The following is an 18,468-nucleotide window of genomic DNA, read 5'->3' as shown; positions in this document are numbered from 1 at the left end:
TTGTGTGTGTATTATCTTTCCCCATTAGAATATAAGCTCCTTGGAGCAGCTAGGTGGCATAGTGGATAGAGCACAGGACCTGAAGGCAGGAGGCCCTGGGTTCAAATCCCACCTCAAACCAAACATTTCACACTTACTAGCTGTGTGACCCTAGGCAAGTCACTTAACCCCAATTTCCAAAAAAAAAAAAAAAAAGTAAGCTCCATGAGGAAGGAATTATCTTTCTTTTGCTTGTATTTGTATCCCCAGTGCTAGCACAGTGTCTGTCATATAGTATTCAATTCAATAAACATTTATTAAGCCCCTACTATGTGTCAGATACTGTGCTAAGTGCTGGGGATACAAAAAGAGGTGAAAGTCAGTCCCTGCCCTCAAGGAGCTTACAATCTAATGGGGGAGATAAAAAGTAAACTCTCTCTCTCTCTCTCTCTATATATATATATATACATATATACATATATATATACATATGTATATATGTATATATATATATATATTTATACAAAGCAAGCTATATACAGGATAAATAGGAAATAATTGAAAGGAAAGCAGTGGAATTAAAAGGGGTTAGGGAAGGCTTCCTGTAGAAAATGAGATTTTTTGGGGGGGGGATTTAAAGGAAGACAAGGAATCCATCAGGAGTGAAGGATAGAAAGTGTTCCAGGCAGGGGGGCCGCCATGGAAATTGTTCAGAACTGAGATATGGAGTGTCTTATTCATAGAACAGTCAGGAAGCCAGTATCACTTAATATATATTTGTTGCTTACCAACAATTAGAATTTAACTTTTATTAGAATAATTTTCTAGATTTAAAAAAAAAAACTAATCTCATAGGCATAAGATGCTGAAAGATTCTTTTTCTGAAAGATTCGTAACATAATTTGAAATAAAACGAGTTTATCAGCTAAAGGAAACATCAGAAAGGAAAAAAAGGCTTGTTTTTTTGCTTTAGTTGCACAGAATCTATGCTTTAAACACTCTCCTCCTCTACTCAATGAACTTCTACCTGGATAAAATTTTCTCAGCTCTGCCCCACATCACCATCCTTTGTGACTATTCAGAAGGCAGTCTGCCAAGAATCAAGCTGGGGGGAAATAATAAAAATAAAAAATAAAAAAAACCAAAAAAACAAAACCCAAGCACTCACACAGTCCACTTCAATTACTGAAAATCTTCAATGGCAGATTCAATCCATAGAAGTAACCATATTCTTACTGTGTGCTTTTAGAACAATTGTAGTAAAATAGCAACAGGATGTAAGTAGGCTTGGGGAGCAGATTTTATGTGCTAGAAAACAACAACAAGGAGGGGGTAGATTCTTCAGGTGGTGATGATTAATCCAAACATAAGGAAGTCACTTGAGAAAGAAGACCACCCATTCATTCAATCAGACATTTACAAAGCAGGATCCTATCATGCATTAAGCTCTGTGGGGATGCAAAGAACAAGACACAGTTCCTATTCTCAAGGTTCTTATGTAGTCTGGTAGGAGAAGTAAAAGATATGCATATGAATACCTACAATTCACAGGATGAAAGTGAAAAGAGGGTTAAAATGAGGAAGAAATCATTTTTGCCTACTGCCAGTTAAGGTTTAATTAAAGCAGTAGCACTACAGATGGATCATGAAAGTAGGATTTCACTAGGTAGAGATTTGGGAAGGGGATTCCAAGTTAAAGGAATGGTGTGATGAAATGTATAGTCCCAGGAAAACACAGGGTTCATTTAGGGAACAGTGAATAATTTGTTGTGTCAAGAACATAGGGTAATGGGGTAGTGGAGCCAAGATGGCAGAGTAAAAGCAGCGACTTGCTTGAGCTCTCCCCCAAACCCCTCCAAATACCTGTAAAAATAGCTCTAAAGAAATTCTAGAGCAGTAGAACCCACAAAAAGACAGAGTGAAACAAATTTCCAGACCAAGACAACCTGGATGGTCGATTGGAAAGGTCTGTTGCACCAGGTTGGGAGAGGAGTGCAGTTCAGCATGGGCCACACAGGCAAAGACATGGCCTCAGTGATCCTGGAGCAGGTCTCAGGGGACTGAATCACAGGCAGCTGTGGTGGTTTCCAGACTTCTCAACCCACAAATACCACAGACAACTTAGAAGGTGAGTAGGAAAGATCTATCAGACCTCAGTGAGAGAGGAGCTCAGTTCAGTCCCAGTCCTGGCACAGCCCCAGGAGGCAGCTGCTTCAGGAGCTCTTGGCCCACAGACAGAGTGAGCATCGAGCAGCTGATCAGAGGAGGGTTGAAGGGATCTCTTTGTTGGTACTGGTGCAGGATTCTCTTGCTTTGCCCATGCTTGGATCTGGGTCACAGTCCTGGGTGGTGGTCCTGGGGCAAGGAGGAGTGCTGGCATGGTACAGCTTGTGGTGGCAGTGGAGAACAAATCCTCCTCACAGATCCAAGGCAGAAAAGAGTGCTTGTGGTCACTCATAGACCAGAGCACAGACCAGGAAAGGAGTAAACACCTCACCCTTGATCATACCATCTTGGAAGAACTGAAAACTTACAGGTCCCTAGAAGTATCTCTGAAAACAGCTGTATAAAATGCCCGAAGCTTGGGAGTTTCTTCACACTGGAAGCAGACCCCTACCTTATCAAAGAGTTTAAAACTCAAGTAATTGGCTGGGAACATGAGCAAACTGTGCAAAAAATGTCAGACCACAGAATCTTATTTTCATGACAAAGAAGATCAAAACATACAACCAGAAGAAGACAACAAAGTCAAAGCTCCTATATCCAAAGCATCCAAGAAAAATATGAATCAATCCCAGGCCAGGGAAGAGCTCAAAAAGGATTTTGAGAAGCAAGTAAGAGAAGTAGAGGAAAAACTGGGAAGAGAAATGACGGTAACATAAGAAAATCATGAAAAACAAGTCAACAGCTTGCCAAAGGAGACCCAAAAAAATACTGAAGAAAATAACACCTTAAAAAATAGCCTAACCCAAATGGCAAAAGAGGTCCAAAAAGCCAATAAGGAGAAGGATGCCTTCAAAAGCAGAATTGGCCAATGGAAAAGGAAGTCAAAAAGCTCACTGAAAAAAATACTTCCTTAAAAATTAGAATGGAGCAAATGGAAGCTAGTGACTTTATGAGAAATCAAGACATTGTAAAACAAAATGAAAAGAATGAAAAAATAGAAGATAATGTGAAATATCTCATTGGAAAAACAACTGACCTGGAAAATAGATCCAGGAGAGAGAACTTAAAAATTATTGGACTATCTGAAAGCCATGATCAAAAAAAGAGCCTAGACATCATCTTTCAAGAAATGATCAAGGAAAACTGCCCTGATATTCTAGAACCAAAGAATAAAATAGAAATAGAAAGAATCCGTCGATCACCTCCTGAAAGAGATCCCCAAAGGAAAACTCCTAGGAACATTATAGCAAATTCCAGAGTTCATAGGTCAAGGAGAAAATATTGCAAGCAGCCAGAAAGAAACAATTCAAATATTGTGGAAACACAATCAAGATAATGCAAGATTTAGCAACTTCTACATTAAGGGACCACAGGGCTTGGAATATAATATTCCAGAGGGCAAAGGAGATAGGATTATAACCAAGAAATACCTACCCAGCAAAACTGAGTATAATCCTTCAGGGGGAAAAATGGACATCCAGTGAAATAGAGAACTTTCAAGCATTCTTGATGAAAAGACCAGAGCTGAATAGAAAATTTGACTTTCAAACAGAAGACTCAAGACAAGCATAAAAAGGTAAACAGGAAAGAGAAATCATATGGGACTTACTAAAGTTGAACTGTTTACATTTCTACATGAAAAGATGATATTTGTAATTCATAAGACCTTGTCAGTATTAGATTAGTTGGAGGAAAAAAAATATATGTATAGATAGATAGATAGATAGATAGATGGATGGATAGATAGACAGACAGCAAGATAGAAAGATAGATTGAAGGCACTGGGTGAGTTGATGATGAAGGGGTGATATCTAAAAAATAAAATTAAGGAGTGAGAGAGGATTATACTGGGAGAAGGAGAAAGGGAGAGGTAGAATGGGGTAAATTATCTCACATAAAACAGACAAGAAAAGACTTTTACAGTGGAGGGGAAGTAGGGAAAAGTGAGAGGGAATGAGTGAATCTTATTCTCATTGGATTTGGCTTAAGGAGGGAACAACATACACACTCAATTGGGTACGAAAAATCTATCTTGCCTTACAGTAAAATAGGGTTGAAGGGGATAAGAGAGGATGGGCATGATAGAAGGGAGGGCAGATTAGGGGAGAGGGTAATCAGAAGCAAACACTTCTGAGGAGGGACAGGGTTAAAAGAGAGAATAAAATAAACAGGGGGCAGGAGAGCATGAAGGAAAATATAGTTAGTTTTTCACATCATGACTACTATGGAAGTGTTTTGCATGACTACACATGTATAACCTGTGTCAAGTTGCTTGCTTTCTCAATGAGGGTGGGTGGGGAGGGAGGAAGGGAGAAAATTTGGAACCCAAAGTTTTAAAAACAAATGTTAAAAAAAGTTTTCACATGTAACTGGGAAATAAGATATACAGGCAATGGAGTACAGAAATCTATACTTCCCTACAGGAAAATAGAAGGGGAAGGGGATAAGAGAAGGGTGGGTGATAGAAGGGACGGCAGTTTAGGGGAAAGGGTATTCAGAATGCATGCTGACTTGGGGGGAGGAGGGGCAAGATAGGGAGAAAATTTAGAACTCAAATCTTGTGGAAGAGAATTTTGAAAACTAAAAATAAATAAATTAATAAATGTTTACTATTTAAAAAAAGAGGGGAAAAAGAACATAGGGTGATGGAGAAGGTATATATAGGCAAAGAGTAGGAAATACAATTTAATTGGGTCAGTTATTACCAGATTATGAAAGGTTTGGATTGCTAGGTTGAAGAGGTTGGCAATGACTTCATAGGCGATAGAGAACCACCGAAAGTTTTTTAGTAGGGGAATTAACATGATCAAAACGTACTTTAGAAGCATTGATTTGGAATCAATTTATGCAATGAATTGGAAGGTGAGGGAAAAAAGGGAGAGAGGGCAGGTAAGAGGCCATTGCAATATTATAGGTGAGAAGTAATCAGGACTTGAACTAAGGGGCAGCAGTGGACGTACTTTGGAAATGTAACAGTATTTGACAAAAAGATGAAGATCGTAGAGGAATTTTTAGGAGGAGAGAGAGAAAAGAATAAGGATAAAAAACATTCTAGCTTAAGTAACTGGAGTAATTTGGAGACCATTACAAGCAATAGTAAAGGCTAATAACAAGTACACACTACTGGATTTGCTAAATGGAACTGACAGTGGTTAATTTACAGACGGAGGTAATGAAACTAATATCAAATAATGAAATAAAAAAATGAACGTAGCCAACATGTTCACAAAGAAACACTGAGAAATTGGCTGAGTCATGCATATTTGTTTGTGGAAATAGAGGAGCTTATGATACCAAATCAGGACCAGGCCATTGCCATAAGAAATTACAAAAAAGATAATCTTTAAGGTGCCTGGACTCAGTGTTTGATGCAAATTATTCAAGAAAACTAAGCAACACATCACTGTAGACTACAAAAAGTTAGCCCAAAACATATCTCATCCTTTCCCCATCCCCCCAAAAAAAGACCTCAAAATACCCTGGAAAACTCCACTTTCAGTGGAATGTGATCACAGATAATAGTGTGACCCACAATTGCCCATATGAAACATTAATCCATAAAAGCCTAAGAACAATGTTTTTAAAAGATGTCACCATACCAGATACTCATAATCTCCAACCAGCATGAAATGAAAAGCTTTCAAAGTATGGAGGAAAGATTCAAAATCATGTGGAAACACAATGAGGTACATTATCATTCCCATCATCCTATCTGCTATTGGAGTTTTACTGAGGATGCTTTTAGTTAGGCTATGGAAGATGAGTTTACATTGTAACACTTTTATTCACTATAAAAAGCAGTTATTTTATCAACTTACGCAACAGCATACAGAACATGAAATTTTTAAAAGTAGGAGCAAAATAGAGATTTTTCCTAGGATCATTTCTACCTGAACTGCAAGATAAGAATGATTTTTCTAAATACTACTACCATGATGATTATGACTATGACTACAACTACTACTATCACTACTGATGATGGTGGTGATGATGATGATGACGATGAGGACACGATGATGACAATGCCTCCAAAGCCTGTGGGGGGGAGGAGGGGTGAAGGCAAAGGGAATGCCAATCAAAGTGATGCAGAGTGAAGACTCTGTTTGTCTTGAGACCACTCCAGACCAGCTGTGATGGGTTGGCAAGAATCCTGAAACTCTAGTCAATTACACTGTGATAAGAACATGGATTGGGCTGGCATCCCAAAAAGTGTGATGGAAGTATCCCAATGAATCTAAGAACTAAATAGGGCAGTAGAGAGTTGTGGATCAATCTTCTTTGGAGCAATCATGGTGATCAACCTGACAGGGAGCTCAGGAAAGCAAATGGAGTACTTTTTCAATGTATTGGTTGCATTTGCTATACTGATTTTTTCCCCCTCTCCTTTTTTTATTCTTTATTTAATAGATGATTCTCTGTGATAGATTAGAAGGAAGAATACAATGAGAGACGTAAGTGATACAAAATAAAAGATATTATGTATTTTAAAAATGTGTTTAAGAATGAAGGCATGGCTTCTGTATAATTGACAAGCTTGGGGTCTCTCTCATTCCTGAACTATGTCTTTCCATATATTTATCCCCATTTTCACTTTTTGCCATCTTTGTACTGATGTCACCAAACATCAAAATCTATGTTGGTTTGATTTGGAAGGTTTTATTAATCTCTTCATAGAATTTCTCTACTTCTTCATCCTTATCAAATCAATATTGGTACATAAGTTACAACCATTTTCATGGTGGTCTTTATGCAAGTACTTATTAGTACTGATATATGATGATAAAATATCCCATGAAATAATGTTTCGTATTATCTCTAGGCATACAGTAAAACCCACTCATTTCTTTGCCTCTTTAAGGAGCACCTGTGAACTCTCCTTCTATTTAGATGTAACCTTGTTCTATCTTCTGGTTGATAGCATAATGCAATGATACTATTATACACATACACACACACATATTAATATAATTATATTATATAGTAGGAAGATAATTTTTAAAAATTTCTTTGTGATATTAAAAGTATTCCTTTTCCAAATCAACATGAGCTGAGTTTTAATGATCCAAGCAAGATTAAGAGGACAAGGCCTATATCTTAATTATCTTTATACCTCCTATGGGATTCAGCAAAGTACATGGTTCATAGTAGTTCCTTAAATATTTGTTGAATGATTGACTGAATGAATGAGTAATATAAGTGGTGGAAAAGAGTATAAGGAGATTATAAGTGTGTCCCACTTTAAGAATATCTGGTTAAAAACAACAACAAAGTAGATGCAGTACAAAACAATTTTTCACTTTATAAGATTTAAACAGAGGATACTCTCTAGAATACTTTACCCCAGTGCATTAAATATATTATTTACAGATTTGATTTGGATGTCATATATGAGGTTTAACTTTATAGTAGAAAGTGAAGTTTCAAAAGAGGTAATGTAATCCAGTGAGTAAGGATCATTGAAATTCATCATCATCATCATCATCATCATCATCATCATCATTGCAATAATAATAGTAGCTAACATGTACATCACCTTAAGGTTTGCTAAGTGTTTTATAAATATTTCATTTTTATCCTCACAGCAACCCAGGAAGTTCTTATTATCATTCCTATTTTACAGATAAGGAAAGTGAGGCAGACAGGGGTTAAGTAATTTGTCTAGAGTTACATAGCCAATAATTGTCTGAGACTGAATTTGAACTCCAGTCTTGCCAACTCTAGGTTCCGTGTTCCATCCACCGCCCAACTTGGGTGTCTCTTTGGTATAAACTTAGTCATAGGCCTTAGTTCTGCCAATAATGCACTATTCATCTTTAGAAAATCATTTGATTTCTCTGAACATAATTTTCTTCACAGGTAAAATAATCCTCATTCTAACTCATAGGAATGCTATGAAGATAAAATGAGATCATCTTTGGGAAAACATTTTTTTATAAAGCAACAAGTCATATATAAATGCACTTTTTCAACCCTTCAAGGATGCCTAATAATATCTATGTGGGTATTCCTTCCACCAGCACAGATTACAATTCCTCAGTAACTTAGTAAAATCCCTTTCAGAACTGCTGTGGTTAAACCACAGGTTCCTCACAGACCAGGCAGCTCAATTTCCTTTCTCTCATCTGCTCTCTGAGATAGCACTTTTCAATTCCCATAGTGCTTGGACATAAACAACTTATTTTCTCATTTGGAACTTGATACTCCTTAGCAACTTTCTCCCAAAAGAAAGGACTTAGTGGCTATTACAATGTGTTATGCTGGGAAGAATAGTAGATTAGGAGTCAGAAGACCTGGGTTTCAATCTTGATTTTGACATTAATTTGCTATATGACCATGGACAAGTCATTTGCCCTCTTTGGCCTTCAATTTCTTCCCCTGTAAAATAAAGGAGATTGGATTAGATTTTCCTGAAGTGTCTTACGGCTCTAGCACTGTTGTTGTTTAGTGTCTAATGTCTAACATTGTTGTCATTTTTTACAACAAAAATCTCTTTGGGACTCTTTGGGATGCCTTTTCAGATTTTCTAGGCAGGGATACTGGAGTGGTTTACTATTTTCCTCTCCAGCTTATTTTATAGATGAAGAAAATGAGGCAAACTGGGTTAAGTAAATTGCCAAGAGTCACACAGCTAGGAAATATCCGAGGCTAGATTTGAACTCAGGCCTTCCTGACTCTAAACCCGGTGCTCCTATTCACTGTAGCACCTAGTTACCTTGCTCTTACATGCTATGAGCCAATGTATTACATTGATGTCTTAAAAACTCCTGGGACATTAGGCATGACTATAAAGAATGAAGTATTTGCCAAAATAGCAGAAATACAACCTAACTGTGAGAACTAGATCAAAGAAACCTTTTAAATCAGAAACTGAATATTGACAGAGGTCCTCATTTGTGGCTCTATGGCTCACTAGAGCACAGCTTGAAGTATATGAAATATGATGCATTTTTACCCAGCCTTCCTCTTAAAGCGACCATCAGGCTCACCTTACAACTCTATTCCTTTGATCAGCACATACTGGAAATCATGGCAGCCTTCATCAGACTGATCCATTTATGGGATTCATCAACATAGAATAATAAGAGGTGCCATTAAACATTAGAAGGATACGCAAGTGCCATCTGGGCCAGATACTTTCCCTGATGGCAATTTTTGGCTGTGAGCAATACCTTAGCAACTAACCATATCGACTCAATGACTAAGGAGAAGTTCTGAAGCTTTTAAATATCTTTAATGGTCTATACAACTAAGAAAGTCATGAGAGAGGAGATTTAGCAGTATTCACACACACACATACATACACACACACACACAGACACACACAAAATAAGGGATTGTCTCAAAGATGACCTAATAATTTTGCATCTTAGGAAAAGATAATTTTAGTGTAGCTTGTATATTGTATAGAAGTGGGATCCATGTAGGAAAACATTTAAATCATCGCTTTTTGGGTCTATTTGCATACTTCAAGAAGCTATATTTATAAACAGAGTCACTTTAAATGACATTGGGTTCACTGGGACTCAAGGATGAAGGACAGATCATAGGACTATAGATCTAGAATTGGAAGAAATATCAGAGACCATTTAGTCCAATCCCATCATTTTACAGACAATATAACTGAGGCCCAGGGAGGTTAAGTCACTTTCCCCAAAGGAGTTAGAGTTGGTGGTACAATTTGAAACAAGGTCCTCTGACACCTGTTAACCATAATAATCAAAATATTTGAGCAAGTCTCTTGGTTTTAAAGGAGGCATCATTCTTTTGGTCTTCTTAACTATGGTGACCAAGGTATTAAAGAGATCATGCTTTTTGGAATCAGTTTTGGAAATGGCATGTGGTATAAAAAACTCACCCCAAGAATAACTTTTATTTAATTTCTAAGGACTGTCCATAGCCATTTGTTCAGTTGGCCAATCTTGTCATTTATTTTCCTTCAGATCTGAAGTATAAGTTAAGACTTTCTTGATTAATCACTCATTCTGACTATTCAAAGACAAAGTTCATTTAGCTAATTAGAACTATTCTTTAATAGTTAGTACTTCCCTAAAGAATATATTTATTTAATGAATTATCAAAACTTATTTTATCCAATCATCTCTCTTCAGGTAGATAAGTTAAAGTCAAAGGGAAAAGTGAATTATCATTCAGTTGGGATAAATTCAGGCAGGAAAATTTTTCTCTTCATAGATGTTGGGATTGAAGTCTTTTATCACATTGGAAAGTAGCTTGGTGGATAAGAGGCAGTATGGTAAAGTAGAATTAGCAGGGACTTGGAGTCATGGGTTTGATTTCTGGCTCATCAATTTAAAAGCTTTGGGATCCTGAGCAAGTCACTTAATAACAATGAACCTCATTATCTCAGCATAAAATAGTGATGGTACAATCATAATGGGTTTTCCTCTGCAAAAGAATTTTCATTTCATGAGCTGTACCATCCTTTTCAATGATGCATCATGAACTCCTCTCTCCCATTCCTGTCCCATGCCTTAGTAAATTATACTTGGAAGTTTCAAAGGTTAAAAATAATGTTATCACCCTGAAGTCAACTTGGAGATAAGTTCTTCAAATTTAGCGAGGCTGGATTTCAGACGACAAAGCATATTGTTAGTGACAGGGCCCATACTTAACATTTTTCCATTTGATGAAGATTTAATTATAACCTGTATCCAAATGACTTTCATGTCTATACATTCATTCCCAGTCTCTCCCCTAGTCCTGCATCACCAACTGCCTATTGGTCATTTCAAAAAAATGTCTGAGAAATAGCTCAAACTCAACATGCTCTGTTTCTTAGAATCCTTAGGCTCCTAAACACCACCTTCTTGCATAACGTCAGTACTAATTCCCAAAGTTGCTTGTGATCTCCCCACCCATTAACTTGTATTTATTTTTATATAATTTGCTTATGAATATATGTACATGTGGTCTTGCCTGATGGGATGTAAGCTCCATGAAGGCAGGGAAGTTTTATTTCATCTTCGTAATCTTAAGCATGCAGTTAGTCCTTAAATAAATGCTTGCTGATTGACTGAAAAAATCCTGGAAGTGGGAGAGGGACTGAGATAAGACTGTAGAATGTTCTTCTGAAAGGTAGATTCTTGTTTTTCAGACAGAGTTTAGGCATAACCTCTGCCATTCACACAAGTGGATGGACTAGAGATGTGAACTTTTGTGGCACCTTCCATACTCCCAAGAGTCCAAAACAGTGGAGTTGGTTCAGAGACTAGACTAGCTGACCATACAGCAACAAAGTCAGAGAATCCATTCAAATTACTTCTTGCTTCCTTCTTACTCCAAGGAGATAGGCTTGCAGATAGGAGGACTTGGCATTTAACATCTGTAAAAAGGCTCAACAGATTCATTCCCCCTCTGTCTCATAGATGTGCAAAGTGGAGGCTTTTCCCCCGGCCATAGGCTTTCTGTGAGGCCCTGCTTTCCATTAGCCCAACTCAATTCCCCATTTTCATAAACACACTGGACAGGTACCTCTAGAGCTTAGAGAGAAATGCTCCACATCATAGTAATTGCCTGTCAAGACTCTTTATACTGGGATGTTAATGGAGAATAAGGAGACTCTAGTTCCTTGTTCTCTTTACTGCTTCCCATTTTCAATTCTTCTTAACTTATTTCAAGGATTCAAGAGAGTCTTTCTTAAACAAAGCAAATAGTTCAGTTGGCAGTTAATTGAGATTGAGCGCTGAAAAATGTCTCCCTTTCCTTACCCATTCTCAAATGCATTCCCAGGTTCTTTTCCACATTCTACCATTCTACCCCAACCCTGAGACACCTGGTTCTGATGCCTCAAGATTCTGAGTATCTACTTCACACAAACACCACTCTAGTTCAGGCCTTCATTGCCTCTTGCCCATACTATTGCAGCGCTCTCCTAATTGGCCTCCCTTCCTCAAGTTAATCCTCCATATTGCTGCCAAAATGATCTTCCTTAAGTGTAGCTCTCACCATTTCACTTTCCTCCTCAATCAACTTGAGTGCCTCCCTAATTACTCTGGAAACAAACATAAATACTTAACGTCCTTTATAGCTTTGTCCCAATCTATCTTTTTAGCCTCATCATACATTGGGGCAGCTAGGGGTGCAGTGGATATAGTGTCAGGCCTGAAGTCAAGAAGACTTATCTTCATGAGTTCAAATCTGACCTTAGACGCTTACTAGCTGTGTGACCCTGGGCAAATAATTTAACAATTTGTCTCAATTTCCTCATCTGTAAAATGAGCTGGAGAAGGAAATGGCAAACCACTCCAGTATCTCTGCCAAGAAAACCCCAAATGGGGTCATGAAGAGTCAGACATGACTGAAAAACAACTGAACAACAAAAACAACATCATACATTTCCCTCTTTCCTATGGTCTAGACACACTGAGCTTCTATCTGTTCCTCACACATGATTCTCTGTGTCTTTGCCTAGGACATTCTCCATTACCAGAATGTGCTCTCTCTTCATCTCAGCCTCATAGAATTCTTTTCTTACTTCAAGATGATGCCCATGTACTACATTTTACATAGATCTTTGCTCAGCTGAGAGGTAGCATAATGTAATGAAATACAATGTTGGACTTGGAGTCAAAAAGACTTGGATTCAAATGCCACTTTGGACACTTACAAGTTTGGACAAGTGCCTCAGTATCCTCATCTGTGCAAAAAGATTGGATTTGGTGATCTCTAAGGTTCCCCTCTCATTCTAAAGCTATGATTCCCCCAATTACTAGTGCGTTCCTTCTCTTAACCACCTCCTATACTTATATATGTACATGTTGTCTCCTGTGAGCCTTAAGAGCAGGGTTTGTTTTATTTTTGTCTTTGTATCTCTAGCAAAGGGCTTGGCACATAGTAGGTGCTTAATAAGTGCTTACTGATTGACTGTTTGAGTTATCAAAGCAAGATGAAATTACCTTCTGAGCATTAAATATCAAGATATTCTACTGGAAAATTATTAATTTTATACATGCAGACTCAATAAATTAATCGGAATATTTGATGAGAAATATCCTATTTCCTGATCATTTTACAGCCATGGGAGTTTATGGTCTAGAGGGCAATAAACAAGGTACTTTATACATAGCTGCCCTCCTGAGAAGTTGTGGGTAAAATGAATCTATATAAATCAAAACCCATTTAAGCTGCCCTACTAAAGGAACCCAGTGGCAAATCATTCTATAATGTAAATAATCCCCTACCTTTTTTTGTGTTGTAGTATGGATATTTTTTTTCCCCAAAAGTAAGGTATTCATTCTCTCTTCCTGTCCACAGAATACAAGCTTTCTTTAGAAGGGAAGACCCGGAGAAGGGATGACAACCTTTTATAGCTCTAGGGAATAGACAGATGGATAGATGGCGGGATGGACGAAAGGACAGATAGGTAGATAAAACCTTTGTTATAAGCATTTACTATGCACCAGGCACTGTACTAAGTGCAGAGGATACAAAAACAAGCAAGATGGTGTCTACCTTCAAGGAGTTAACATTCTAAAGAAAAAAGACAACACATATACGGAAATAGAAGGGAAGAAGGGCAACTTGGGGCAATTAAATGAATCTCAGTGATTTCAAGACGATGAAGTATCTTCCTCTTAGAAAGATATACATGTTTTATGAGCCTGATGTAATCAAAAATATGAAATCTCAACTGTGTAAAGTTCTTAAAGATATTCTCAACTTCACACAAGTAAAATATAGTGTCCAGAATCTTCATTTGTTATAAACCACCAACATCATTGTTAGAAGAAAGTCCAGCCACCAGAGTTCATGCAAAAACTTTCTGTTGGGCTTTGTTAATTACTCCGTTTTCTAATTCTAATGATTTTCCAATTCTTTTAGAAGTTTCTCAAAGATGCCAGTATCAGATAGATGGCTATCTTTATCAAGAGATTTGTTTGCTTTGGACTGCAAGAACCAGTGATAATGCAATTACCATGTTCCTGCCATTACACCATTTGGTTTCCCTACTTATCACTTCCCTCTCTGTCTGCATTATACAATGTACTAATTAGGCCATAGGTAGCTCAATGAATAGAGAGAACAGAAGGCCTGGAGTCAGGAAGATCTGAGTTCAAATTTGACCTCAGAAACTTGCTAACTGTTTAATACGGGGCAAGCCACTTAACTGGTGCAGCTAGGTGAAGCAGTGGATAGAATACTGGGCCTGGAGTCAAGAAGACCTGAGTTCAAATCCAGCCTCAGATACTTACTAGCTGTGTGACCCCAGGCAAGTCATTTAACCCTGTTTGCCTCAGTTTCCTCATCTGTAAAATGAGCAGGAAAAGGAAATGGCAAACCACTCCAATATCTTTGCCAAGAAAACCCCAAAAGGAGTCACAAAGAGTCAGATATGATTGAAACAACTGAATAACAACAAAACTAAGTCACTTAACTGCTGTTTGCCTCAATTTCCTCAACTATAAATCAAGATATAATAGCATTTACCACCCAGAGTTGTTGTAAGGATCAAACAACATAATACTTGTGAAAAGAACTTAGCACAGTGTCTGGTATATAGCAGACACTTAATAAATTCTTATTTCTTTCCTTCTATTCTTCCTTCCTTTCTTACTTGGAAAGGGAGACAGAGCAGCCTAGAAGAATGTGCTGTGATGGAACTAGTATTTGTCTTCTCTCTGGGAGCTGTCACCCAGACTTTGATTTAGACCTCTGGCATATGGCCCTGACTTTCTGAGCAGCACCCTGCTTCTACTATTATCAACACTGATTCTCATTCATCCATTTCCAAAAGAATACAAACAACACTGAAGGACATCTCCTGTCTTCCCTTCTTAAGTTCATTTTATTTATCCTTCTTCTTTCCTATCATTTTCTTTCTTCCACTGTATTCCTCCTGAGCCAGGGGTGGGGAACCTTTGACCTTGAGGCCACACGTCTAAGTCCTTGGGTGGGGCTGAGTCCAAGTTTTACAGAACAAATCCTTCTATGAAGGGTATTTGTTTGGTGAAGTTTGGATTCAGTCAAAGGGCTGCACTTGAGGACCTAGAGGGCCACATTTGGCCTCGAGGCTGCAGCTTCTCCACCCCTGTTTCCTGAACCCCAGACCTCCACCCTAAGAAAGAAAAATCCTTGAAACAGAAGATGAGAAGCTAGGAACAATTAGAGTGAGGGATCAGGGTAAGGAAAAATTGTTTTCAATTTTACCTTTTCCAAATTCTGCTTGCTTCTCCCTCTCCTTTTTCATTTTCAAATGCAAGGTAAATTGTGCTTTGGCAGTACCGTGATCTAGCCAGTCCATGATTTTCTTTTCTCTCTCCCCATGCTGCTTCCATCCATCTCACCTGTTATTTTTATCAGGTGTTTGGCAGAGTTCCCTAATTCTGTTCTATGTCCAGACCTTTCTTTCTATCGAAGCAACATCATTGACAGTGCACAGCCCAGCAAGATTCTCCTCCACATTCAGCCTTCACACATTTCTTGTTTCATTAACATTAAGAGATTGTTCTACATCCCTGAGTCGAATGCCAACCAACCAGATTTCCAAGCTTCTTCCTAGCAACAGCTACCTAGTAGTAGTAATGACCTTGTAATTGCAGGTTTGCCTTATTCTGGTTAAGATGAAATGAAGTTCCAGACTGAAAACTAGAGGATGATTGTAATGCACTTATTTATGCACTTTCTCTTTGTGGGGATGTCTAGTGACCCGCAAGATACTATTTTGCAATACAAACTAGATAAATTTGCAGTATTTCAGAAATTCTGGGAGTAAGAACCTACATCCAAAGCTCCCCTCATCCCACTTTTTAAAGAAACAAATGTTTCATATGTGCTTACCTGGAACAAAACTCCCCTGGACCACCTCCTTATATGCCCACCAGCCTTCATGGATTTTTGGTGAATTCTGTTGAGCTAAAAAATAAAATAGGGGAAAATTTCATTAAATAAATACCATGTCTTGGCTCCTAGAATATAAAATAATAATGCAAATCAGTTAACTGTTTTCTATCCAGTTGGCAAGCTACAAAAAGCAGCAGCTTCCCCCAAATAGTACCCTTCTAGATAGCAGGGATATCAGAGTGTGTGTGTGTTTTAAAGGTGAGTTCAGTAGAGACTCATTTTTATCCCATTTTCCATATCATGTCCATTTTCCTTAGTAAATAAGAAAGCAGAAATTACCACTGGAAGACAGGAGAGGAAGAACAAATGAGAGAATGGGAAGAGAATTGATGATTGAGCAAGGAATAAAAGAAACTAAGCCCATTCTAAGCAAATAGAATATTGAATGGTTTTAGATGATTTAGATTTGTGAGACCTAGGACTCTGTATTTTATGTAGATTGTAAGAGACAGAATGTATTTCAGGGATCTTCTAGGAAATCATATGTAAAGTAACTTCATCAAATTTATAATACTATATAAATGTTATTATAGTTAACAATAATCATAACTCTTATTATAAGAATAATAGAAGTAACAATAATATTGTTAAGTATAATTGTTGCTATTGCCATTGTTATGACAACAATAAGTATTAACTATAACAATTGTTACTATTATTATGATGACAATGATTATTGCTAATAATAATGATTACTATTAATATATCAATTTATGTTGTATAATAGTATATTGCTACTATTATAACTAATCAATGTTAAATAAAATAATTATCATTGTTGCTATTATAATAGCAATAATAATTAGTATTATAAATATATACTTATATATTATTTATATATCATATATTATTATACTGATAATAATAATAATAATAATAAACAGTTATTATTATCCAGTTCTTTTTTTCTGAAGTTGCAACACAACTTCACACCATACAACATAACACAATAAATATTTAGGCAACACTTGCTATATACCATATTGTTTTTTGATAATTTCTGACAATTCACAGACAAAAATGAAACAGTCTTTGTCTTCAAAAACTTATATTTTACCATAAAGATACAATGTGTTGAGTAAACACAAAAGAAGTTCAAGATAGAGAGAGAACACTAATAATGGACAGATTAAGAAAACCCTTGGGAAGGAGGTGGCCCCAGAGCTGTGCCGTCAAGGGAACTCAGGATATGTTGTGGTGGAGGGGAGGAGGAAATACATTTCAGACTTGTGGAACTAATTTACTCCAAGGCATAAAGGCAAGGGATGGAAAATTATCTACTGGGAACATCTAGCAGGTCAGTATGGCAGGATCATAGACTTGGAACTGGAAATGACCTTAGAGGTTATCTTGTTCACCTTCATTTTACAAATAAAGAAACTGAGTCCCAGAAAAGTGAAGTGATTTGTCTAAGGTCACGTGGATAGCAAATGGCAGGGATCAGATTCCAAGCTAGGTCCCTCGACTCCAAAGCCAACCTACCATGAATAGTAAATAAAAGAAGAGGGACCTGGGCTGTCCTGATCAACATAACTAACCAAAAAAGCCTCTATACTCCCCTAAAAGTGGTAAAAACACTTTCATCTCTCTTCAGTGTTCCTCAATTGCTTTTTGAGCAATTGCATGCATTCCAAAGTGGAATTATGTAAGATGATTGCAAATGGCTGTGTGTAAGACAATCAGATCAGAGCACCATCCACTTATAAGTGATCAGAACTGAGGAGTTTCAATAAAGCTTCCTTAATGTGCCTTGTAGAGGACCAGATTCAGCCCTAGAATCAATCGACTTAAGCAGTGCCTACAAAATGTCCAACCAATTACGAAGTACTATAGCTACAGACTGGATTTGAAGAAAAGGAAGGCATTTTATTGAGTACAGTTTAGGGTGCTTTATTTTACTACAAGAACATTTGATTCTGTTCCCTTCAAAAACAAAAACAAAAACCCAAACAGGATTGGCCCATTGAGAGTGAACTCTACTTAAAGCCTTTTGGTTCTGTTTCTTTTATGTTCTGGTTCTGGTTCTTTTAGAACCCCTCCCCCAGTCTTTCTGTCCTTAAGACTCATCTTTGCCCCATTCTGAGGCTGAGCTGTTATCAAGCCTAGAGGCTGAAGCTCTCGCCAGCTGGTCCTCACCAGCGTCACTTGGCCTATCCACCCCAGCCCCCACTCAGACACTGAGCTTTCTTCATGCCCAAGAGGCTAAGACTGCCTCATGCTCGCTCTCCTTACGAGTCACCTGGCCTGACCACCTTATCCCCCAGCCCCCATTCAGACGCTGAGAACCTCTCACGCCCAGAGGCTGAGATTCTCAAGCCTGCTTATGAGCATCGCCTGACCACCTTAGCCCCCATTTAGATCACTGATGTTTGGGTTCCTTAGGAGTCTAGTCTCTATGCTTTGTCTTTAATAAACTTTTTCTCTGGCTGGAAGAGATCTGGGTTGAATTCATTCAGGCTGATTTGG

The 18,468-nt window shown here is 37.7% G+C and overlaps 1 protein-coding gene across 1 annotated transcript in view; it reads right to left on the bottom strand.

The window, feature by feature from the left end:
• CA10 (carbonic anhydrase 10) overlaps window positions 1-18,468 on the bottom strand; it is a 717,389-nt gene that overhangs the window by 590,061 nt on the left and 108,860 nt on the right. The window contains exon 2 of the mRNA XM_027870533.1: window positions 15,940-16,014. Coding sequence (XP_027726334.1) covers window positions 15,940-16,014 — 75 coding nt within the window. The remainder of the gene's footprint in view (window positions 1-15,939; window positions 16,015-18,468) is intronic.

Source organism: Vombatus ursinus, unplaced genomic scaffold (assembly GCF_900497805.2).
Source record: "Vombatus ursinus unplaced genomic scaffold, bare-nosed wombat genome assembly UNPS02014797.1, whole genome shotgun sequence".
In the NCBI taxonomy this organism is placed as follows: Eukaryota; Metazoa; Chordata; class Mammalia; order Diprotodontia; family Vombatidae; genus Vombatus; species Vombatus ursinus.
Note: the sequence above shows the minus strand (reverse complement) of the source record. Positions and strands in the feature narration are given on the sequence as shown.